The 25,210-nt window shown below is 41.6% G+C and overlaps 1 protein-coding gene across 1 annotated transcript in view; it reads left to right on the forward strand.

Moving 5' to 3' along the window:
- Positions 1-25,210, forward strand: part of LOC139550799 (pappalysin-2-like) — an 80,805-nt gene that overhangs the window by 54,774 nt on the left and 821 nt on the right. The window contains exons 17-23 of the mRNA XM_071361960.1: positions 98-275; positions 8,200-8,413; positions 9,429-9,597; positions 9,718-9,850; positions 11,825-11,934; positions 13,079-13,150; positions 23,643-23,741. Coding sequence (XP_071218061.1) covers positions 98-275; positions 8,200-8,413; positions 9,429-9,597; positions 9,718-9,850; positions 11,825-11,934; positions 13,079-13,150; positions 23,643-23,741 — 975 coding nt within the window. The remainder of the gene's footprint in view (positions 1-97; positions 276-8,199; positions 8,414-9,428; positions 9,598-9,717; positions 9,851-11,824; positions 11,935-13,078; positions 13,151-23,642; positions 23,742-25,210) is intronic.

Genomic DNA, 25,210 nt, shown 5'->3' on the forward strand with positions numbered 1-25,210 from the left:
CTACAAGTAGCAGCAGTAGTAGATATTTATATTACTGTAGTAGTATGCCATAGCACATCAGGACTGTAATGTTTATTTATTAATCTTCAATTGAAAGCGAGAAACGGAGCTTCAGTGTATACATGGAGCATGGGACCGTGTTGTGAGCTGTCAGCCAATCGACTGTGGCCCCCCTGACCAGTCTCACGTCTACTTGGCTGTCTTCAGCTGCCCCTGGGGCACAACATTAGGCAAGCAGTGCTCTTTCACCTGCAACCCCCCCGCCATACTCCAGGGTATGTATGATTAACAGTATGATTAACAGTACAGTTGTAATTATACAAATTGACATAGCGTGTGTTGTATTCATAACAGTTTATAGGTTTACATGATTATAGGTCCATTTATCAGTTTAATGAAGTGTGAATTTGATATTCATTCAGTCATTTACACAAAATGATTGGCCCAATCTAACATTTTCTCAGAGTGGAAAATAAATTAGCTTGACCATGAGGCTGTTATTGCTGTTTTCTAGTTCACCTGAGGAGTCTCAGTCTATTACCTCATGTTGGTTGGGTGCACAGAGGGGCTTGGAGTCTAGCCCGGCGTGGCATCATGGCGTTGGAGTGCGTCTGTGTTGCTCTGCTTTAACCTATTAGCGGTTGTTGTAAGGCAAGGCTGCTCTGCCGGCCCTGGGAATGGGACTGAACTGAACAGCTTGGCAGTTGATCTTGGTCGACTTCCAGTGGACAGATGCCTTTAAGCTCTGTGTAAATAGGAAAGTAGCAGGTGACAGGTGAAGAGAGGAAATAAAGCAAACAAGAGAGGGCTTCTAACTCTGGAGTTGCCAGCAGGGCCAAGTGGGGCTCACGCTGGTAAGAACATGCTTGCTTAGAGCCCGCCTGCCATTTCATTTACTGTACCTCAGGGCCCCTGGCTTCTAGCTTCTATTACTTACAGGGTTTTGTCCCTGGCTTCTAGTTTCTATTACAGGGTTTGTGACTGGCTTCTATCTTCTATTACAGGGTTTTGTCCCTGGCTTCTATCTTTTAATACAGGGTTTTGTCCCTGGCTTCTATCTTCTATTACAGGGTTTTGTCCCTGGCTTCTATCTTCTAATACAGGGTTTTGTCCCTGGCTTCTATCTTCTAATACAGGGTTTTGTCCCTGGCTTCTATCTTCTATTACAGGGTTTTGTCCCTGGCTTCTATCTTCTACTACAGGGTTTTGTCCCTGGCTTCTATCTTCTACTACAGGGTTTTGTCCCAGGCTTCTATCTTCTACTACAGGGTTTTACCCCTGGCTTCTATCTTCTACTACAGGGTTTTGTCCCTGGCTTCTATCTTCTACTACAGGGTTTTACCCCTGGCTTCTATCTTCTACTACAGGGTTTTGTCCCTGGCTTCTATCTTCTACTACAGGGTTTTACCCCTGGCTTCTATCTTCTACTACAGGGTTTTACCCCTGGCTGCTATCTTCTACTACAGGGTTTTACCCCTGGCTTCTATCTTCTACTACAGGGTTTTACCCCGGGCTGCTATCTTCTACTACAGGGTTTTACCCCTGGCTGCTATCTTCTACTAAAGGGTTTTACCCCTAGCTTCTATCTTCTACTACAGGGTTTTACCCCTGGCTGCTATCTTCTACTACAGGGTTTTACCCCTGGCTGCTATCTTCTACTACAGGGTTTTACCCCTGGCTGCTATCTTCTACTACAGGGTCTTACCCCTGGCTTCTATCTTCTACTACAGGGTTTTACCCCTGGCTGCTATCTTCTACTACAGGGTTTTACCCCTGGCTGCTATCTTCTACTACAGGGTTTTACCCCTGGCTGCTATCTTCTACTACAGGGTTTTACCCCTGGCTTCTATCTTCTACTACAGGGTTTTACCCCTGGCTTCTATCTTCTACTACAGGGTTTTGTCCCTGGCTTCTATCTTCTACTACAGGGTTTTACCCCTGGCTTCTATCTTCTACTACAGGGTTTTGTCCCTGGCTTCTATCTTCTACTACAGGGTTTTACCCCTGGCTTCTATCTTCTACTACAGGGTTTTACCCCTGGCTGCTATCTTCTACTACAGGGTTTTACCCCTGGCTTCTATCTTCTACTACAGGGTTTTACCCCGGGCTGCTATCTTCTACTACAGGGTTTTACCCCTGGCTGCTATCTTCTACTAAAGGGTTTTACCCCTAGCTTCTATCTTCTACTACAGGGTTTTACCCCTGGCTGCTATCTTCTACTACAGGGTTTTACCCCTGGCTGCTATCTTCTACTACAGGGTTTTACCCCTGGCTGCTATCTTCTACTACAGGGTCTTACCCCTGGCTTCTATCTTCTACTACAGGGTTTTACCCCTGGCTGCTATCTTCTACTACAGGGTTTTACCCCTGGCTGCTATCTTCTACTACAGGGTTTTACCCCTGGCTGCTATCTTCTACTACAGGGTTTTACCCCTGGCTTCTATCTTCTACTACAGGGTTTTACCCCTGGCTTCTATCTTCTACTACAGGGTTTTACCCCTGGCTTCTATTTTCTACCACAGGGTTTTACCCCTGGCTGCTATCTTCTACTACAGGGTTTTACCCCTGGCTGCTATCTTCTACTACAGGGTTTTACCCCTGGCTGCTATCTTCTACTACAGGGTTTTACCCCTGGCTTCTATCTTCTACTACAGGGTTTTACTCTGAAATCACTCACTCACATGATCACTACCCAAGGTATTATTGACAACATAACGTTTTCTCTTCCGAAAGGAAAAGTGGTAGATAGATAGATGGGTCGTTCCATGAAATGAGTGCCTTTGATATTTTAAGTAGAGATTGTGCACAAATATTGTATTTTTTTAAAGCCTGTTATATTAAATGAAGTGCCCTTTAATATAAACCACATGGACAATTCAATACATCTGTGCATTCTCTGTGACTTTTCGGAAGATTTTAACCCACTTAACCCACAAAGTCATTTCTGAAGATGATTATTCATTTAATGATATTAGTGATTCATTTTAAAGTAAAAAACAACAACCTCTCCCTCATTTTAATGCCAACCCTGTTACGTGAGCTGAACTCTCTTTTTAATACGGTGAAACTTTTCCTTAAACTCTGAGGCCCTCAGGTGGCATTTTCTAAGCAACAATTAACCCTTGTGTTGTCTTAAAGGTCAAAGATGACCCGCCACAATGTTTAACAGCAGAGAAAACCCCCTAAATTATTTTTTCAACTTGAAATTTGATTACTTTTCCTAGTGACCCCAACATTAGAAAAAGTTAAACATCGCATTTGTTCATATTTCCATGAAAGCTGTACACCATCAGGGTACAAAGATTGTCTGAGGGTCATTTTTGACCCAGCAGTTATAAAATAATTTACACACTACAAAAACAACAATGACAAATTGAGATTATGTGTGCTACTGATTGAACTCAGCCAGCAGCTCTTGAAGAGGAAGATCACCATGGTTGGCACCTGCACTCTTCGCAACAAGGGGGAGAGAGGCCTTCTCATCAAAGTTTGCCTTCACCCCCACCCCCACTCTAGTTTCTTACCTCCCAAAGAGGAACAAGAATGTGGTCCTCCTGAGCACACTGCACAAAACGGCTGAGATCAGTGATCGTGAGGACAGGAAGCCAGCCATCATCCTGGACTACAACCACAACAAAGGAGGCGTGGACAACCTGTACAAGGTAATTGGAACTTACAGCTGCAGGAGGATGACTGCCCGCTGGCCAATGGTTATCTTCCATAACATCATTGATGTGTCCTCATGAAATGCCTTCGTGATATGGAACAAGATCAACCCTACCTGGATGCCTTATTAGCGGAACAAGAGGAGGGTGTTCCTGGAACAGCTGGGAAAGGCACTTGTAACACCACACATTCAAAGAAGGGAGCGCCACCCCCGCACAACAGCCTCTGCAGCACTTGTGAAAGCTGGTCAGTGGGCTGAATCTTGTCCTGATCCACCTGAGGCTTCAGCTGGGGCAGGCAAGAGGAGGAGATGCCTATTCTGCCCCTCAAAGAAGGACTGTAAAACAAATACTATGTGCTGCACATGTGAGAAATACATCTGCAAAGTCCATGCACACACACTTGTACTCTGTCCTACATGTGCTAATTAGAGTTGATTGATTTATGTTCTTCACGTTTTTGTTTTGTATCTATCTTATTTTATTCTTATTTATTATTGTTGTTTATACAACTTGTGGGTTTGGGCAATGGTTCTAAAAATGGGAGAAGACTAGTGTTTTGTAGTTGAATTCCTCATTGTAGAGTATATAAGAATATATCACTATGTTGCTAAAAAAGTTCAAGACTGTTATTGTTCCCTTCAATAAAATGTATACAAAACAACTTTCTGCACATTTCTGCTACTTTCTTAGGCTATACAAGTGCTATCTCTTGCTAAAAAAAATATGTTTACGCCTATGCAGTACCTTTAGCAATAATAATAATAATATTAATAATAAACCTCTACGTTAGTAAAGAAAACAATTATGACAGGTGTGTTGTAATAAAAACGAGTGGTATCCACTGATTAAACGCAGAGGGAAAACCCAGATATTCAGAAAGTTTGTGATGAATGACAGGTTGTTTCTTCATGCAGAATGTGTTTGGGGTTTAAAATTCAATTAAGCTGCTTTATTTTAGGGGTTTAGCGAAGGTGGGTCATTTTTTACCCTTAGGACAAGGGGAGTATACAGAATGAGACTACGCAAGGGTTAAATTGTAAACTACCTTTATTAGATATGTTTTGATTTCAAAACTATGAGTCCTACAAACACATACATAGTACTGTTAGAAAGGTAAGAACCATGGAATTCTGATACAGTTGTACAGCAACAACGTGACTATTACAGAGCCAGAGCAACAGCAGGGGAAACATTTTCAAAAAAAGATTGATTCTAAAATGAAAAAAACATATCTTGGGGGGGTTTGGTTCGCAAACTGTCTCCATGTTAGGGAATAGCTGGGTTTGAAAGTCGTAGTATGTCACCATTTACCATTCTAAAAGTATTTTATTAAATTTTTTACAATGTATTTTTTTCTTCATATCTTTTTCCTAATGGTGGCACTCTAAACATGCACAAATTCCCATAGGAACACAGCCATTTTAAAAGTGCAGCACTGTGCCATGCTATCATTTTTTGTCTTACAGGAATGATATACAGTTGAAGTCGGAAGTTTACATACACTTTGGTTGGTGTCATTAAAACTCGTTTTTCAACCACTCCACAAATGTCATGCTAAAAAACTATAGTTTTGGCAAGTCGGTTAGGACATCACAAGTACTTTTTCCAACAATTGTTAAACAGACAGATCTTTTTACTTATAATTCACTGTATCACAATTCCAGTGGGTCAGAAGTTTAAATACACTAAGTTGATTGTGCCTTTAAACAGTTTGTAAAATTCCAGGAAATGATGTCATGGCTTTAGAAGCTTCTGATAGGCTAATTGACATAATTTGAGTCCATTGGAGGTGTACCTGTGGATGTATTTCAAGGTCTACCTTAAAACTCAGTGCCTCTTTGCTTGACATCATGGGAAAATCAAAAGAAATCAGCCAAGACCTCAGAAAAAAATTGTAGACCTCCACAAGTCTGGTTCATCCTTGGGAGCAATTTCCAAACGCCTGACGGTACCGCGTTCATCTGTAGAAACAATAGTACGCAAGTATAAACACCATGGGACCATGCAGCCGTCATACCGCTCAGGAAGGAAACGTGCTCTGTCTCCTAGAGACAATGTACTTTGGTGCGAGAACTGCAAATCAATCCCAGAACAACAGCAAAGGACCTTGTGATGAGGAAACAGGTACGAAAGTATCTATATCCACAGTAAAACGAGTCCTATATCGACATAACCTGAAAGGCCGCTCAGCAAGGAAGAGGCCACTGCTCCAAAACTGCCATAAAAAGCCAGACTACAGTTTGCAACTGCACATGGGGACAAAGATCATACTTTTTGGAGAAATGTCCTCTGGTCTGATGAAACAGAAATAGAACTGTTTGGCCATAATGACCATAGTTATGTTTGGAGGAAAAAGAGTGAGGCTTGCAAGCCGAAGAACACAATCCCAACCGTGAAGCACAGGGGTGGCAGCATCATGTTGTGGGGGTGCTTTGCTGCAGGAGGGACTGGTGCATTTCACAAAATAGATGGCATCATGAGGTAGGAAAATGATGTGGATATATTGAAGCAACATCTCAAGACATCAGTCAGGATGTTAAAGCTTGGTCGCAAATGGGTCTTCCAAATGGACAATGACCCCAACCATACTTCCGAAGTTGTGGCAAAATGGCTTAAGCACAACAAAGTCAATGTATTGGAGTGGCCATCACAAAGCCTTGACCTCAATCCCATTTTGTGGGCAGAACTGAAAAAGCAAGGAGGCCTACAAACTTGACTCAGTTACACCAGCTCTGTCAGGAGGAATGGGCCACAATTCTCCCAATTTATTGTGGGAAGCTTGTGGAAGGCTACCCGAAACGTTTGACCAAAGTTAAACAATTTAAAGGAAATGCTACCAAATACTGATTGAGTGTATGTAAACTTCTGACCCACTGGGAATGTGATGAAAGAAATAAAAGCTGAAATAAATCATTCTCTCTACTATTATTCTGACATTTCACATTCTTGAAATTAAGTGGTGATCCTAACTGACCTAAGACACAGAATTTTTACTAAGATTAAATGTCTGGAATTGTGAAAAACTGGTGTATGTAATCTTCTGACTTCAACTGTATAGTACATATGAAGTCATAACCTTTTTATTGACGTAATCAGATCACAAGTCTGATTCCCAGTTCATCCACTGTAAGATCACATGACGTGACTTGGCCACTTGAAACAAGATGCGTCTGGTTTGATCTGGTTTGGGTAGTACCATCACCAGGCGATAAATTCATTAATAGACCAATAAGAAAGATAGTTCCAAAACTTTCTGCATTAACAGCTAGTTTTCAGTTTTCCCCTCCCCACTCAGACCACACCCACACAATCCTAGCAAAATTCTTCCTTTAGAAATTGCTCTTTACTAAGAGCCTATCAGCATTGGACCTTTAACAATTTAAATGTGCAATAAATTGCCCTTCCCTGTTGCACACCAACAAGCCTCCATTCCCCTAGCTGACTAAACTCCACTCCATGTTGAAGGAAGTTTCTGATGAACTCCAGAGACCAGCCTTTGTGGAATTCAGCTCTGACTACATCGATTCGCCCAAGGTCAATACTTCAAAAATGTTTAATTATGAAACACTAACCTTGTACCTATGTTTGTCCTCTGTAGTTGCGTACCTTTGTTTGCTGAAATTCATACTTTTTCAATAAACGTTAATCAAATACAGTTGTTAATCAAATACAACCACCCAGTTACAGTCAACCCCTTTACTTTATTTGGCACTTAATAGCCACTTACTATTGTACACTTTTTTACATTTAACTTCTAGAGGTTGGAGAATGTGTTTTTTATTAAGTTGAACATGTGCTCTTTACGACAGAATTTAAAACATTTGGTGAAATGTTTTTTTCACCAAGTTACACTACCCAAATGCACCTAATTGGTGGAACGACCCAGATGGCAACTCCCAACAGATGTTAACCGCAACCTACCTTGTTATTGACAGCAGTTTGTTTTAAGCTGTTTTAAGTTGGCTACATAGACTACTGCTGGATCACTGGCTGTGGTCAGTCAATGAGCTCTTCTGAATTGTTTGATAGGTTACCGATATTGATCCAACATGCATGTTGATCCCAGTTCCTATGTACTCATTTCCATGCGTTACTCAATACTCAGCGATTCCTCCTTATACAGCTGTATTGGATTTTTTATAATGATTGCAACACTAGAGCAAAGCTTAAAGACCTCATAAAACACTTTAAACCATGTAAAATATTCATTACATTTTATAGACCAATAAAATGAACACAACTTTTAGAGTATTATGATTACATATACATACCAACATAACCTTGTGTGGGGCCTTAGATAATTTAGCTCTAGGCACCGGCAGGTATGGACACATACAATACAATTGATCATAATGAAATCACTAACAGTCCACAAACTTACCTTATGTCTTAGCATTCAAATGAATGGACTGATTCCAGATGTCAGATTCATTAAGAGTGTTAATAACTAACTTAATAACAAACTACTGATCATTGGATTACAATTCTGTTTGAGGTTTGAATAGATTTTGTGCCTTTATTTGTTTTGCAGGGGACAGTGATAGGTTGGTGTGTTTAGATGATGGTCTATGGTCCTTCCCTGAAGCCTACTGTAAGATAGAGTGCCCAGAGCCTCCAACAGTACCCAACGCCAAGCTCCTAGTGCCCCAGTGCGAAGGTACAGGACATGATGTGGGTACCGTATGCCGTTACAAATGTAACCCAGGTTGCTATGTTACTGGCAGCCTAAAAACAAAGTCCAGAAAGTGAGTAATGTGTTATGTATCACTTTTTTTGCTCTGCTCCATAAACGTGTTATAGAACAGTGTTAGAAGCTGCTATTTTATGTAACAGGAAACAATGAATGCATCACATATTTCTCCCACGGATCCTGAGTTTAAATAGCACAATTCGTACATTTAAATGTACCTTTAGATCCATAAACACTGCATACCTGTGTATGGTTTTAAAGTATAGTGACATACATCTCCAGTAAGATCCATACCAATGTTTACTTTTCTCATTATTGTTTTCCAGTTTTATTAATTGGGTAACTTTGCCTGATTATCAATGTGATTCACATGTTTCTAATGAGTTGGTTTCCCATTAGTAAGTCGATGTTGCGGATTTATTTCCGCTCTTTGTTGGAGTCAGCATTATCCCTTACTATTGGGCATATCGGCCCGTCAAAGACATTGTTGTTGAATCTAGCTAGACTTTCTAAGACTGCTCAGCATGTTGTACTGGACCAACTGCATGTACAAACTGATTTCAGAACAGGACATTTTCACCTTTTTTATATTGTTCATTTTTATTTAACCTTTATTTAACATCTGGACTTCTTTATGAGATTCTCAACTCACTTTTAAGATATGTGAATGTCTTAAGGACTTCTAATGAGTTACAATATGTGAAGAACCAAAAGCACTATTAAATCGGTTTAAATGATCTTGTTTATTATGAACTTTGACATGTTTTAAATGAATTTACTCAAATACATTGTTAACACCACAATTTTACTGAAAATGGTAACCGGTACCATAACTTGTTATTACTGAGGCTTGTGAATACTGTATCCCTCTCTTTTTCACTCCTGGCTTTAGTCCATTTAGTCCATGTACTTACTTATTCCCTCAGGTTTAGCCAGAGATTACATAAGACGTGTAGGTGTTTGTTAGTGCGTCACCGTATGTCAGTACTGTGTATGTGAAGGCCGATGCGTAGGCCATTATTCCTACTGACAGTATGTGTGTGCGTGTGTGTGTGTTTGTGCGTCCCCAGAAGGTTTCTGAAGGTGGAGTGTGTAGAGGGGGGCCAGTGGGAGGAGGGGGGCTGTGAACCCATTCCCTGTCCATCTTTACCTGCTGTCTATGAGGGCATGTTCACCTGCACCAACGGCAGGCACTACAACAGCCTCTGTACCCTCCAGTGTCCTCACGCCTCGGAAAACGTAATGCTTTAGCTCTCTTTATACAAAAGATGCAATATAGGTTCCACTGTCTGAGCTGTCATTCCATTCCATTAATAAAGTGCCATATCTTATTCATTCTGTTTTTATCTCTCCTGATAGCACACAATTCGCTGCACTAAAGATGGAGAGTGGACAGAGAAGTTCACAATGTGTACAAGGTTGAATGAAGCCTGCCCACCTCCACCTGATGTCAATCGGGTTCAGTATGCCTGTGACGAGGGTTTCAGTGTTGGTAAGTCTCCTTCTCAACTCCTCCAGCTTGAGGAAACTCCGTATTACACTTACAGTAGTACTTTAGCGTAGTAATGTACTGCAATGTACTGTAGTAATCAACAGACTGTCAGTATTATTTCAAAGAAATTATGCATTGCATCGTTCTGATAATCACATCTTATGTTGCTTTATTGGTGTTTATTGAGTCTACACAGAAGGCATTTTAGTTGGTATTTCTTTAGTCTGAACGTTTCTACAGTGTAAAGTCAGATAATTTTCAAACATCTCATGTATTTTAGTTGGTATTTCTTTAGTCTGAAAGTTTCTACAGTGTAAAGTCAGATAATTTTCAAACATCTCATGATGTAATACTGTACCGTGGTAATATATATACAGTACCAGTCAAACATTTTTCTTTATCTGTACTATTTTCTACATTGTAGAATAATAGTGAAGACATCAAAACTATGAAATAACAGATATGGAATCATGTAATAAACAAAAAAGTTGTAAACAAATAAAAATATATTTTAGATTCTTCAAAGTAGCCACCCTTTCTTTGCCTTGATGACAGCTTTGCACACTCTTGGCATTCTCTCAACCAGCTCCATGAGGTAGTCACCTGGAATGCTTTTCAGAAGGAGTTCACACATATGCTGAGCACTTGTTGGCTGTTTTTACTTCACTACACGTTCCAAATCATCCCAAATCTCAATTGGGTTGAGGTCAGGTGATTGTGGAGGCCAGGTTATCTAATGCAGCACTCCATCACTCTCCTTCTTGGTCAAATAGCCCTTACACAGCCTGGAGGTGTGTTTTGGGTCGTTGTCCTGTTGAAAAAGTAATGATAGTCCCACCAAGCGCAAACGAAATAGGATGGCGTATAGCTGCAGAATGCTGTGGTAGCCATGCTGGTTAAGTGTGACTTGAATTCTAACTAAACCACAGGTAGTGTCACCAGCAAAGCACCCCCAGACCGTCACACCTCCTCCATGCATTACGGCGGGAACAACACATTCGGAGATCATCCATTCACCTACTCTGAGTCTCACAATGACACAGCGGTTGGAGCCAAAAATCTCAAATTTGGACTCATCAGACCAAAGAACAGATTTCCACCGGTCTAATGTCCATTGCTCGTGTTTCTTGGCCCAAGCAAAGCAAATATTTTCTTCTTATTGGTGTCCTTTAGTAGTGGTTTCTTTGTAGCAATTCAACAAATTAAGGCCTGATTCACGCAGTCTCCTCTGAACAGTTGATGTTGAGATGTGTCTGTTACTTGAACTCTGTGAAGAATTTATTTGGGCTACAATCTGAGGTGCAGTTAACTCTAAATAACTTATCCTCTGATGGATTGCTGTTTCTCTTTGCTTGTTTGAACTTATTTTGACATAATATGGACATGGTCTTTTACCAAATAGGTCTATCTTCTGTATATTAACCCTACGTTGTCACAACACAACTGATTGGCTCAAACGCATTAATTCCACAAATTAACTTTTAACAAGGCACATCTGTTAATTGAAATGCAATCCAGAGGACTACCACATGAAGCTTGTTGAGAGAATGCTAAGAGTGTGCAAAGCTGTCATCAAGGCAAAGAAAGGGTGGCTAATTTTTGTTATTTCATAGTTTTGATGTATTCACTATTATTCTACGATGTATAAAATAGTAAAAATAAAGAAAAACCCTTGAATGAGTTGGTGTGTCCAAACTTTTGACTGGTACTGTATATATACAGAATATATATATAAACGTGTATATTTATTGCCCATATATTGTGGTGTGTTGTGTATCCCAGAAGGCATGCATACACAAGGCAAAATAAAACAGAGCCATAGCAGGTAGCAGGTGGTAAATTACTTTGCAAGCTGAGCTGCCAAGCTGTTGAATCACAGATGACTAGTCTTAACTAGGGCTTTTTTGTTGCACATTAATACATTCAACCGATGCAAATTGGAGTGAAAGGAAAGCTTACTTTGTATCACTGCAGGTGCAGTTTGCTACCCAACATGCAGTGCGGCCTTGCATGACCCAGTGGTTCTAGCCAATAGCACCACAGCAGACAGCGTCAAGCACTGGATGCTGCCAGGCAGGGTTCAGGTAAGGTGTTTGACTGACGTAGACGTTGCTGCTTTGTTATTTGCAACATTTTATTTTGTATTGGCTAATATTTGCCTGGTGTAACCTTAGAGCTTCACACACAGCTCTGTGGCTTGCTCAAATGATTCATTTGGATGAATAATGGACTAAAACAAACGGTTGTCTGTCCTTCAAGTTGAGCTTTTCCTGCAAATGAATCACCGGCCTACGCTTAGCAGCTTATTTTACTGAATGTATTTCTATTATTCGATATAAACAACCAGGTGCAATCTTCCTGCTTCTTTTCTGCTCAGTTAGGAGGACACTCTTAGCCTCACTGTGAATTCTGTTAAGATCAAATGCAAATAATGAGGTATAAAGATTCGGATGGACCAAAAAAAGTTGTGACATCAGAGTTTATACGATTAGAAATAGGCGCCTTTCAAGAATTTACGCAACACGCAATCATCACAACAAAATGTCTAGGAATTTCACTGTTGTGTCAGAGTGAAATGGACTGTTGTTTTCTTAAGAAGGGCAACCTGCCCAATATTATCTCGAAGGATCGCTTTGACATGAAGGCTGGCGTAAATAACCCTATCATTTGACCCTCTACTGGGTGGTCATTCACTGAGCCAGCAGACGTAACTGCCTTAAGGCCAAATAGTTTGGCACTGATTTTGATGACTTGAGTTGTATTACTGGCAGGTCATCGTGATCCAAGGCATTATGTTTGATTGAGTCTAGATGGGAATCATGTCTGTATCTTTACAAGACAACTTTTGGGACACAAAGTCCTGTTACTCCTACAGTGTTTTTCAGTCAAACAATATGATTAGTATGCTGTCGTTCAGGTAGAAAGTAAATGCCACACACCATTATGAGGAGAACTCAAGATGACAGGGCCATTTTGGCTGGATCACTTCATAACACAAAATATGGGCTTGTTGACTAAATGTTTTTGGTTTGATGGGAGCATTAGAGTAAAGTTAGAGATGTAAGTACAGTTAGATATCTTTATCAAGTCATTGAACAAAAATAAAGTCCTGTGCACAGACAAGCTGTCTCCTGTAAGCCTAGTATAACCAAAATAGGTTTGGATCTATAGATATAGCTGTAGACACTGATAACTAATTACAATGTCTCAATCAATGTTACATTACAGGACATTGTTTGCACAGGAATGACGAGGTGGCATCCTGACCCCAAACTCATCCACTGTATCCAGTCATGTGAGGTGAGTGTTCTATACTGCATAGTGCCTGCCACACAGGGTTCATATACTATTTAAAATCTTAAAAAACAAACGTTGTGTTTGCTCTAGCCTGCCTGGAGTGCCAGATGAGTTAGGTTTGCAGTTTTGGTAGTATTGTATTGGTCCATTATGCCAGAAAAGCACATATCAATTATTTGAAAGGATTTTCATATAGTATTTTAATCCAGGTCTGGTGCCTGCTACAGTATTATACAGTACCAACATGATTAAAGATGAGACATAAGATCTTTTGCAAATCTAGGCTGCTCTGTTCTATCAATACAGTTGGTTTTATCTCTCTATTGTGTTAGTCTTCAAAATGAAGACCTGTGCAGTACATGCTTTGAAAAATGTATTTCTTACCTGATCATATCTATCCCTTTCTTTAAAGTAGCCTAAGCTTGATCTCAGAGAAGATTCTTTGAACAGACATTTGTTTGGCTCTACACGTATGCCGTAAAAAGGGATTTCATTTGACTGTGAATAGTAAATAAAACCATGGTAAGACCATTTATATTAAGTCATACACAATAGAGAATATCAAACCAAGACCCAAATTCAATCGATTGCAGATAAAGCAAACCACACTGTGTGTTCACTGAGAAGGTTTATGCTGTATTTTAAGGGCAGTTGTGATTTCACATGAAAATCCATTGTCCGCGAGAGGAGTAGCTTGCGGGTTGTGTCAGTTTTAACACACTTAACTCATCTGATTTACATTTAGATTTTGGTCATTTTGCAGACACTATTATCGAGAGCGGCTTACAGTCAGTGCGATCAAGTACAGTACAGTCAGTGCGATAAGGTAGGTAAGACAAGCACATATCACAGTCATTGTTAGTAAAACCTTTCCTTAAAGCAGCTAAGTACAAAAGTGTGAGTTCTGAAAGAACCCGCAGTGCTGTTCTTTCATCTGCAGTGGATTGAAATGGGGCCCAAATGTGCTCAACTATGGCAAGGTTCACTGCAAACTATAAGTCTCTCTCTCTACCTTGTTCAGGCTTTATTTGTTGAAATATTTATCACTGGCAATGATGTGCTACAAACCATAATTTCTGAGACTGACAGTTCCATTTTTCTTTCATCGTTTCCTTTGATTTTGTCTATTTTTGGGGATCAAAAGGCAGGCTTTGTATTTTGATATATTTCCCCATTCATTTATTAGCTGTTATATATTACTCTATTGTTACTCAGAACCTTTTTATTCAGAATTCAACTGACTTTAGTGTAACCTGGAACTATCTATGGAACACAAACTGTTGATGTCTCATGGTATTAAAATATTCCATCTACCTGCCAGCACATTTTTCCCCTCCACCTTCCCGTGCATGTTGCTAAGCAAAACAGTTGCTTATAACCAGATACTCCATGACAACATTGTAAATTATACCACTCCACATGTGTTACAAATGCTCCCCACCAGATCTCATCCAGATGCTCCTTTACAAAATAGGATGATGATAAGTGTAGAGGTCAGCTGAGGCTTTATCATAATTTGCTTTACCATAAGCCTGCTTCATTATCTAGGCCAACGTTTTCCTCTTTAAAACACAGTTCACAAAATGCATCAATCTCAACAGCAAAAAAATTGATTGGAAGAATACTCAAATTTTCTTTTTCTTTCAGGAAGTAAGTAAGTAGGCAAAGGCTTCTGGACGGTAGGAAGGAGAGAGACAACTGAATAATATAATTAGGATGTGTCAAGACTAGCCAATCAGCCCTTAAAAAACAATTAGAGTTGTTTGTTGAGGAGTGCACAGCATTTGCCTACCCCATGTGATCTACATTAAGACAGCCAGTCTAAACTCTTCTCTCATTCAGAAGTTGAACTTACAGTGTGAGTAATAGTTGTCATAGATAATATCATATACAGAAATTCAGAAAGTATTCAGACCCCTTTACTTTTTCCATATTTTGTTACGATACAGCCTTATTCTAAAATTGATTACATTGTTTCCCCCCCCTCATCAATCTACACACAATACCCCATAATTAAAAAATAAAAACAGATTTTTTGAAATGTTTACAAATAAAAAACTGAAATATCACATTAACATAAGTATACAGACCCTTTACTCAGTGCTTTGTTGAAGCACCTTTGGCAGTGATAACAGCCTTGAGTCTTCTATGGTATGACGGTAAAAGCTTGGCACACCTGTATTTGGGAAATTTCTCCCATTCATCTCTACAGATCCTCTCAAGCTCTGTTAGGTTGGATGGGGAGTGTCACTACACAGCTATTTCCAGGTCTCTCCAGAGATGTTTGATCAGGTTCAAGTCCGAGCTCTTGCTGGGCCATTCAAGGACATTCAGATACTTGTCCCGAAGCCACTCCTGCGATGTCTTGGCTGTGTGCTTAGGGTAATTGTCCTGTTGGAAGTTGAACCTTCGCCCCAGTCTGAGGTCCTGAGCACTCTGGAGCAGGTTTTCATCAAGGATCTCTCTGTACTTTGCTCCGTTCATCTTTCCCTCGATCCTGACTAGTCTCCCAGTCCCTGCCGCTGAACAAAATCCCCACAGTATGATGCTGCCACCACCATGCTTCACTGTAAGGATGGTGCCAGGTTACCTCCAGATGTGACGCTTGGCATTCAGGCCAAAGAGTTCAATCTTATTACTCATGGTCTGAGAGTCCGTTAGGTGCCTATAGCCAAACTCCAAGCAGGCTGTCATGTGCCTTTTACTGAGGAGTGGCTTCTGTCTGTGTCACGCCCTGACCATAGAGATCCTTTTATTCTCTATGTTGGTTAGGTCGGGGTGTGACTAGGGTGGGTTATCTAGGTTATTATTTGTCTATGTTGGCCTGGTATGGTTCCCAATCAGAGGCAGCTGTTTATCGTTGTCTCTGATTGGGGATCATATTTAGGCAGCCTTTTTCCACTGGGTTTTTGTGGGATCTTGTTTGTTTGTGTGTAGTTGCCAGTTGCACTGCATTTGACTTCACGTGTCGTTTTTGTTCTGTATTGTTTTGGTGAGTTTCTTTAATTAAACATGTGAAACTCTATGCATGCTGCGCCTTGGTCCGTTAATTATACAAACGACCGTGACAGGAGATCCCACCACCCACGGACCAAGCAGTGTGCCCAGGAGGAGCAGGGATCCACAGCCCGGTACGTCCTGCGCCAGCTCTCCGCATTTGCTGTGCGAAGGTTGTCATCTGTCCAGGACACGTTGTTCCAGCTTTACACTCCAGACCTCCAGTGCGCCTCCACGGCCCAGTACGTCCTGTGCCGGTTCTACGCACTGTGTCTCCAGTGCGCCTCCACAGCCCGGTGCGTCCTGTGCCAGCTCCCCGCACTTGCCGTGCGAAGGTTGTCATCTGTCCAGGACACATTGTGCCAGCTCTACGCTCCAGACCTCCAGTGCGCCTCCACAGCCCAGTACGTACTGTGCCGGCTCCACGCACCAGGCCTTCTGTGCGTCTCCCCAGTCCGGTACGTCCTGTGCCGGCTCCACGCACCCGGCCTCCAGTGCGTCTCCCCAGCCCGGTACGCTCTGTGCCAGCTCCACGCACCAGGCCTTCAGGGCGTCTCCCCAGCCTGGTATGCCCTGTGCTAGCTCCACGCACCAGGCCTCCAGCGACGGTTCCCAGTCCGGAGCCTCCAGCAACGGTTCCCAGTCCGGAGCCTCCAGCAACGGTTCCCAGTCCAGGGCCTCCAGTGACGATCCACGGTCCGGAGTCCCCGGCGATGATCCATGGTCCGGTTCCTCCGGCGACGATCCACGGTCCGGAGTCCCCGGCGATGATCCATGGTCCGGGGCCTCCGGCGACGATCCACGGTCCGGAGCCTCCGGCGACGATCTACGGTCCGGTTCCTCCGGTGACGACCCACGGTCAGGTTCCTCCGGCGACGATCCACGGTCCGGTTCCTCCGGCGACGATCCACAGTCTGGAGCTTCCGGCGACGATTCCCGCGCCAGAGCTACCACCGAAGCTGACGTATCCGCGAGCAGAGTGGGTACTTTGCCCCGCACCGGAGCCGCCCCCGACGTTAGATGCCCACCCGGACCCTCCCCTAATGAGTCAGGTTTTGCGGTCGGAGTCAACACCTTTGGGGGGTGTGGTACTGTCACGCCCTGACCATAGAGATCCTTTTATTCTCTATGTTGGTAAGGTCGGGGTGTGACTAGGGTGGGTTATTTAGGTTATTATTTGTCTATGTTGGCCTGGTATGGTTCCCAATCAGAGGCAGCTGTTTATCGTTGTCTCTGATTGGGGATTATATTTAGGCAGCCTTTTCCACTGGGTTTTTGTGGGGTCTTGTTTGTTTGTGTGTAGTTGCCAGTTGCACTGCATTTGACTTCACGTTTCATTTTTGTATTGTTTTGTTTTGGTGAGTTTCTTTAATTAAACATGTGGAACTCTATGCATGCTGCGCCTTGGTCCGTTAATTATACAAACGACGTGACAGTCTGGCCACAATACCACAAAGGTCTGATTGGTGGAGTGCTGCAGAAATGGTTGTCCTTCTGGAAGGTTCTCCCATCTCCACAGAGGAACTCTGGAGCTCTGTCAGAGTGACCGTCTTGGTGGTTCCAAGCTTCTTCCATTTAAGAATGATGGAGGCCTCTGTGTTCTTGGGGAATTCCTGTCGCAGAGCTCTACAGACAATTCATTTGACCTCGTGGCTTGGTTTTTGCTCTGACATGCACTTTCAACTGTGGGACCTTATATAGACAGGTGTGTGCTTTTCAAAATTATATCCAATCAATTTAATGTACCACAAGCGGACTCCAATCAAGTTGTAGAAACATCTCAAGGATAATCAATGGAAACAGGATGCACCTGAGATCGAGTCTCATAGCAAAGGGTCTGAATATTTTTTTTATTTATACATTTGAAAACATTTCTAAAAACCTGTTTTTGCTTTGTCATTATGGGGTATTGTATGTCAAATGATGAGAAATGTATTTAAGCAATTTTTTTAATAAGGCTGTAATGTAACAAAATGTGTAAAAAGTCTAGGGGTCTGAATACTTTCTGAATGCACTGTATTTATTCTAGATTTGTGTTAGTATCATAATATTGTCCTTTTAATAGTCTACTGTAGAGGTTGTTACTGTAACTTAATGTTTCACTTTTGCCAGACCCACATTCGATGATTTGTTTTGAACCGCTAAACATGACCTTTCATTTGAGAATGAACTTAGACTAGAACATAATTAGCAAGCGAGCTCTGAGGAACTCTGGGGAGTCCCAATCAGGAAGAGGTTATGTGGAGCCTCCAAAACATTAACAGTTGTTGCTATGGAGTTTATCTTGTTTATTGTATCTTTCACTTAGCATTAAACTTGGCCAGTCGGCATGCTCTTCGAGCGTAACTCCTTCCTTCACTCTAGTAGGATTTTTAGGTTTAATGTATAACCATGTTTGGCTCTTAAATTTGAAAGATAGATTTTTTTGGTGGCATGAAGAGATACTGTTTGTGGGGAATCCCCACCCTTGGTGTCGGTAATGATGAATTTAGGCAAGATTTATTCTGGTATTGTCAAACTTACTGAGACATCCTGGATATATTTGCGTTGTGCTAATTTATGTTTCTTGAGAAATATAGTACCCGTCAATAGACACATCTACTCATTCCAGGGTTTTTCTTTATTATTACAATTTTCTACATTGTAGAATAATAGTGAAGACATCAAAAATATGAAATAACACATGGATTCATGTAGTAACCAAAAAAAAGTGTTTAACAAATTCTTCAAAGTAGCCACCCTTTGCCTTGATGACAGCTTTGCACACTCATGGCATTCTCTCAACCAGATTTATGAGGTAGTCACCTGGAATGCATTTCAATTAACAGGTGTACCTTGTTAAAAGTTAATTGGTGGAATTTCTTTCCTTCTTAATGCGTTTGAGCTAATCAGTTGTGTTGTAACAAGGTAGGGGTGGTATACAGAAGGTAACTCTATTTGGTAAAAGATCAAGTCCATATTATGGCAATGCGGAACATTTCAAGAACTTTTAAAGTTTCTTCAAGTGCTGTCGCAAAAACCATCAAGCGTGATGATGAAACTTTGTTCTCCTGAGGACAGCCACAGGAAAGGAAGACCCAGTGTTACCTCTGCTGCAGAGGATAAGTTATTTAGAGTTAACTGCACCTCAGATTGTAGCCCAGATTGTAGCCCAAATAAATTCTATTTCTATACTATTTGACCAAGAAAGAGAGTGATGGAGTGCTGCATCAGATCACCTGGCCTCTACATTCACCTGACCTCAACCTAATTGAGATGGTTTGGGATGAGTTGGACCGCAGAGTGAAGGAAAAGCAGCCAACAAATGCTCAGCATATGTGGGAACTCCTTCAAGACTTTTGGAAAAGCATTCCTCATGAAGCCGATTGAGAGAATGCCAAGAGTGTGCAAAGCTGTAATCAAGGCAAAGGGTGGCTACTTTGAAGAATCTAAAATATATTTTGATTTGTTTAACACGTTTTTTCTACCATGTAGAAAATAGTAAAAATAAATTAAAACCCTTGAATGAGTGTGTCCAAACTTTTGACTGGTACTGTATGTTTGTGTGAATAGCATTAACAAAAGGGTTCGTTTACAGTAAATTCTGGATTCTTTAAATAACAACTTGGATTAAACAAGTAGAATTACTCAATAAAATAGAAACTAAGAGCCCTCCTTTGGACAGAAGCCAGGAAAATGAGTAAATAGCCAGGTTGTCTATCTGACAGTGGATATCTTTATTCACTGCTGTAACTCAAACAGCTCAGCAAGCTATCAAATGGATGAGTTGTGACCCTCAGATAGCACACTGTGTGGCGTCTAGTTTACAGCATACTAGAACAATGGATTTTTTAAAAGAGAAAACACAAGGTTCTGAGGAAAAGTCGGCCGTTCTTCCAAAGTCTGCTTGTGGAGACATGGTACCATAAACACCTTCAAACTTGGTACATTACACTGACACTGTAATCCAGCAGACACTAGAGTTCCAAGTATGTTTTAAGAGGGTGTACTGTTAAATTTACTGACAGTTTACACAGGGCCCTGTGCCTTGTTATGAAGTGGGGAGCAATCCCTCTGCCTTATTTCTCAGATTCCTGGAGCAATCCGTGGAAGTCCAATCCATCAGTGTTCTACGACCCCTTATCACCTCACATTCCATTAATGGCAGCTTTATCAAATGAAAAACAGAATGACTCACTAGTGGAAAAGTTATGCCTCTCACTCACATTATTGAGAACATTTGGGTGAGAAGAAACGTGGGTGAAATTGTTGATAAAAATTGGCATTTGGACGAGTAAAATCTGTAAAAAAATATTTTGGCAGAGGATATTTACAAGCATGCATGTCTGCTTTGAAAATATTTTTTGTGGAAAGCATGGGTGTTCATACTGTTGATGTTACAGTCATTTTTATTGTCTTGCTTTATACCAAAGGAGGTCAAGTAATGATTTTAGATCATTTTAGGCCAAGGTCTCTTATGATTTAAATAGTCTAACTTTTGATTGTACTTATTTAACCATTGTAAGGGTCATGTTAAAGATACATTACAAATAGCCCAAAAGCAAGCCAAAACATGCTACTTTCTCATGTTTAGCAGTTGTGCCACATTATGTTACTTGCACTGCATGACCAAAAGTATGTGGACACCGGCTCATCGAACATCTCATTACAAAATCATGGGCATTAATATGGAGTTGGTCCCCCTTTGCTGCTATAACAGCAAAGGGGGACCTTTGCTGTTATAGGGAAAGCTTTCCACTCGATGTTGGAACATTGCTGCGGGGACTTGCTTCCATTCAGCCACAAGAGCATTAGTGAGGTCGGGCACTGATATTGGGCGATTAGGCCTGGCTCGCAGTTGGCATTCCAATTCATCCTAAAGGTGTTTGATGGTTGAAGTCAGGGCTTTGTGCGGGCCAGTCAAGTTCTTCCACACTGATCTCGACAAATAATTTCTGTATAAACCTTGCTTTGTGCACGGGGGCATTGTCATGCTGAAACAGGAAAGGGCCTTGTAATTGTATGCTGTAATGTTAAAATTCCCTTCACTGGAACTAAGGCGCATAGCCTGAACAATGAAAAATGGCCCCAGACCCTTATTTCTCCTCCACCAAACTTTACAGTTGGCACTGTGCATTAGGGCAGGTACCGTTCTCCTGGTATCCGCCAAACCCAGATTTGTCCGTTGGACTGCCAGTTAGTGAAGCTACCGACTAACAGTTATTGTGCTGACGTTGCTTCCAGAGGCAATTTGGAACTCGGTAGTGAGTGTTGCTACCAAGGACAGACGATTTTTACGCGCTTCAGCACTTGGCGGTCCCATTCTGTGAGCTTGTGTGGACTACCACTTTGCGGCTGAGCCGTTGTTGCTCCTAGATGTTTCCACTTCACAATAAGAGAACTTACACTCGACTGGGGGCAGCTCTAGCAGGGCAGAAATGTGACTAACTGTATTACGTTTCAGGGAAGACCCAGATGCAGACAGTGTCGAAGTATCAAAAGTTTATTACTAGAACAGGGGACAGGCAAAACGACAGGTCAAGGGCAGGCAGAGGTCAGTAATCCAGATCAGAGTCCAAAAGGTACAAAACGGCAGGCAGTCTTGGGGTCAGGGCAGGCTGAGGTCAATAATCCAGGGTGGTGTGACAAGGTACAAAATGGCAGGCAGGCTCAGGGTCAGGGCAGATAGAAAGCCGGGAAAACTAGAAATCAGGAACTAGAAAAAGACAGGAGCAAGGGGAAAAACCCTGGTAGGCTTGATGAACAAAACGAACTGGCAACAGACAAACAGAGAACACAGGTATAAATACACTGAGGATAATGGGGAAGATGGGCGAAACCTGGAGGGGGGTGGAGACAAGCAAAAAAGACAGGTGAAACAGATCAAGGTGTGACGAACTGACTTGTTGGAAAGGTGGCATCTTATGATGGTGTCACGTTGAAAGCCACTGAGCTCTTCAGTAAGGCCATTCTACTGCCAATGTTTGTTTATGGAGATTGCATGGCTGTGTGCTCGATTTTATACACCTGTCAGCAATGGGTAAAATAATAGTGAAGACATAAAAACTCTGAAATAACACATATGGAATCATGTAGTATCCAAAAAAGTGTTAAACAAATATATTTTATATTTGAGTTTCTTCAAAGTAGCCACCCTTTGCCTTGATGACAGCTTAGCACACTCTTGGCATTCTCCCAACCAGCTTTATGAGGTAGTCACCTGGAATGCATTTCAAATAACAGGTGTGCCTTGTTAAAATTGTGAGCCAAACAGTTGTGTTGTGACAAGGTAGGGGTGGTACACAGAAGATAGCCTTATTATGGCAAGAACAGCTCAAATAAGCAAAGAGAAACGACAGTCCATCATTACTTTAAGACATGAAGGTCAGTCAATCCGGAAAATCTCAAGAACTTTGACATTTTCTTCCCCTTTTTTTTTATTTCTTTGCTTTCAGGCCGGCCCATGGGTAAAGGATGGTATGGGGAGGATTTTCTCTGGTCACTGGAAGGAGGGGTGGGTGTTGGAGGGTGACTGATGAGCAACCCTAGTTGCTAGCAGGGGTGGAAAGGGGTGGGAAACAGGGTTTCCAGGGTGGGGGGTTGGATGGAGACATGTTGGCTGGGTGGGGTTGGGGGAATGGGCTGAGAGGTGGAGGCCCACCTCTTTTTTGTTTTGTTTTCCTGTTTACACTGAATTTATAATTTATAATGAAACTCTGTATGTATTTCTTTCTGGGGTTTTTTCTTCTTTTGAGGGGCAGCCTACAGGTGCAGGCTTTATAAATTTATAATTTGAAATGGATAATGTACCTGTAACTTTCCCAACAAAAATGTAGCCACAAAAAAAAGGAATGACATTTACTGTAACGGGTGGCCAAAAATGCCTACCTAAAAGCCACACCTCCAATCTTCTGATAGGTTGCCCCCTTTACAATATATTATTAAAAAGGTTCAAAATGTAACCCCTCCCATCACATAAAGGTTCTGTTTTGAATCTTTACTCAGGGGTTCCTCGGAGACCCTTTATCAGAGGGGTTCCTCTGGAAACCCAAAAGGTTCTTCCAGGGTCTTTTACTTCTTAGAGTGGGCCTATGCTGTGATATATGGATTCAGGTACATTGAAAGGGCTCCATCAGCCCGGGGAAAACCAAAAGTATCTTTGGTAGTCACCTCTTATTTTCTCACTTTTGGCACAATAACTTCAAGTTGAAGTTGAAGGCTTTCATTATGACGCCTTACATTTTTTTATGTAGCATAAATTTGACCATTTTATGCCGTTGCCGAGTTTGACAGAACTCACCAAAGTACTGCAAAAAATTCCAAATATTTAGTTACAGCTCTGAGAGGTCAGGTATCAGCTCTTTACTAGTTGTTAATTAATTAAAGGAAAAGGCAATGGTATCCACTCTTGGTGCTTTTCTATTTGGATGTTGACGTCTGCAAATAGGAAGTTGCACCGTTGTTTATGATGATCTCATCTTGCGGATGCTACCTTTAATAAGAGTTTCCTTTTTTCCAGCCCTTTGGGGGAGATGGTTGGTGTGACACCATCAACAACAGGGCCTACTGCGAGTATGATGGAGGGGACTGCTGTCCATCCACCCTCTCAACCAGAAAGGTAAATTTACCTGTTTTCATCATCACCCCCATACCCCTCCTTAAATGACCTGCTTTTTTCTATGCTTCCATATGAGTCAGTCTACTGCAGTGGGGATGTTTTTCTCCCACATACCTGCTATTTTGCTTACTGTATATGCATACTGCCTATTCATTCCTGAAAGTCTGCTGCAGCCAGCTAACTGGAGGTCATTCGTCTCTCTCATGTCCGTACCTATGACTCATGGTGGTAGCGCGGCTACTGCCGGTTCCCCCTTGAATGAGTAAGCTAAGCAACGGAGTGCCTGTCATAAATAAATCGCCTGCTAAATAGTATTTTATGAGGGGAAGGCCAGGTGTCTGTGGTCTTCTGTAACTGTAAAACACCAGTTAAACTATCAAGCTCTGAGAAAGTGAAATAAACCGTGAGCGACAGCATCCTGCCACTGTGGGTCCAGTGGAACTGTGGAGCACTGGTGTTTATGCAGCCCATGGAAACTCCTCTGGTCTCCTGGGCACTTTGATTTGTAGAGTCTGGTTTTGGGTCCAAAGTCCGAGCTGGCAGCAGACTTGGACAGTAGACTAGAAGACGACTCAGTCCATTCGCTTCCAGTTGAAGCACAAACATGTCAAGCTGTGTTTACAAAGGCAGCACAATTTTGATATTTGTTCCACTAATTGGTCTTTTGACCAATAAGATCAGCTCTGATAAAGATCTGATGTGAAAATATCTGATGTGATTGGTCAAATGCGGCCTAATAAGTTCGATAAGCCACAATGTGTTCTACATTTTTGTACAGTGCAAATCTTTCATTCAATTAATTCTTAAATAATTCTTAAATTGACTTGTCTCTAAAACATATATTATTACATTTTCAAAAGAGTTTATTGAAGTTGTGATAAACATTGGATAGCAACTACTCAAAACTGCATACAAAACAGTCAAATTATTGGCTTTTGTTTGACGCAAGCAGGAAAAACATCCAGTCTCTGTTGTTCAGAAGTCATTTGAACAAAGCAAAGGCAGCAGGGTATGGTTTTGTCCCAAATTACACCCTATTCCCTACATAGTGCAATATATCATTTGGCTCACCACAGCCTCCATCAATGAACCAACATTAGGCTTAGGAAACAATTTGTTGCCAAACAAACATACTTTTAATGGGATCTGATTTTCTATTCTTAACCTTCTGGAACAGTTGCTAAGTCTTCAATAAAACTATTACTTCCATTAATCATCAATGAAATCAAAGGTAGGCTAGCCTCTGCATTAACCTAGCTTAGTTTACATTTCTTGCAACAGACTGCTTTGCAGGGCATCTGAGTTTATTTTGCAACCTGTGGTGATGGCCTGCGTCCTAGACAAGACTTGGCAACCTTTTGTTGATTCTTAACATGTGTTCATCCGTTCACCACTGTGGTGTATTCCCTCCCCCACTCAAGGTTTCTCACTGTTAAGTCCATGGTGAACTATTTGACATCACTCCCTTT

The sequence above is a fragment of the Salvelinus alpinus genome, chromosome 23, assembly GCF_045679555.1.
Source record: "Salvelinus alpinus chromosome 23, SLU_Salpinus.1, whole genome shotgun sequence".
NCBI classification, from domain to species: Eukaryota; Metazoa; Chordata; class Actinopteri; order Salmoniformes; family Salmonidae; genus Salvelinus; species Salvelinus alpinus.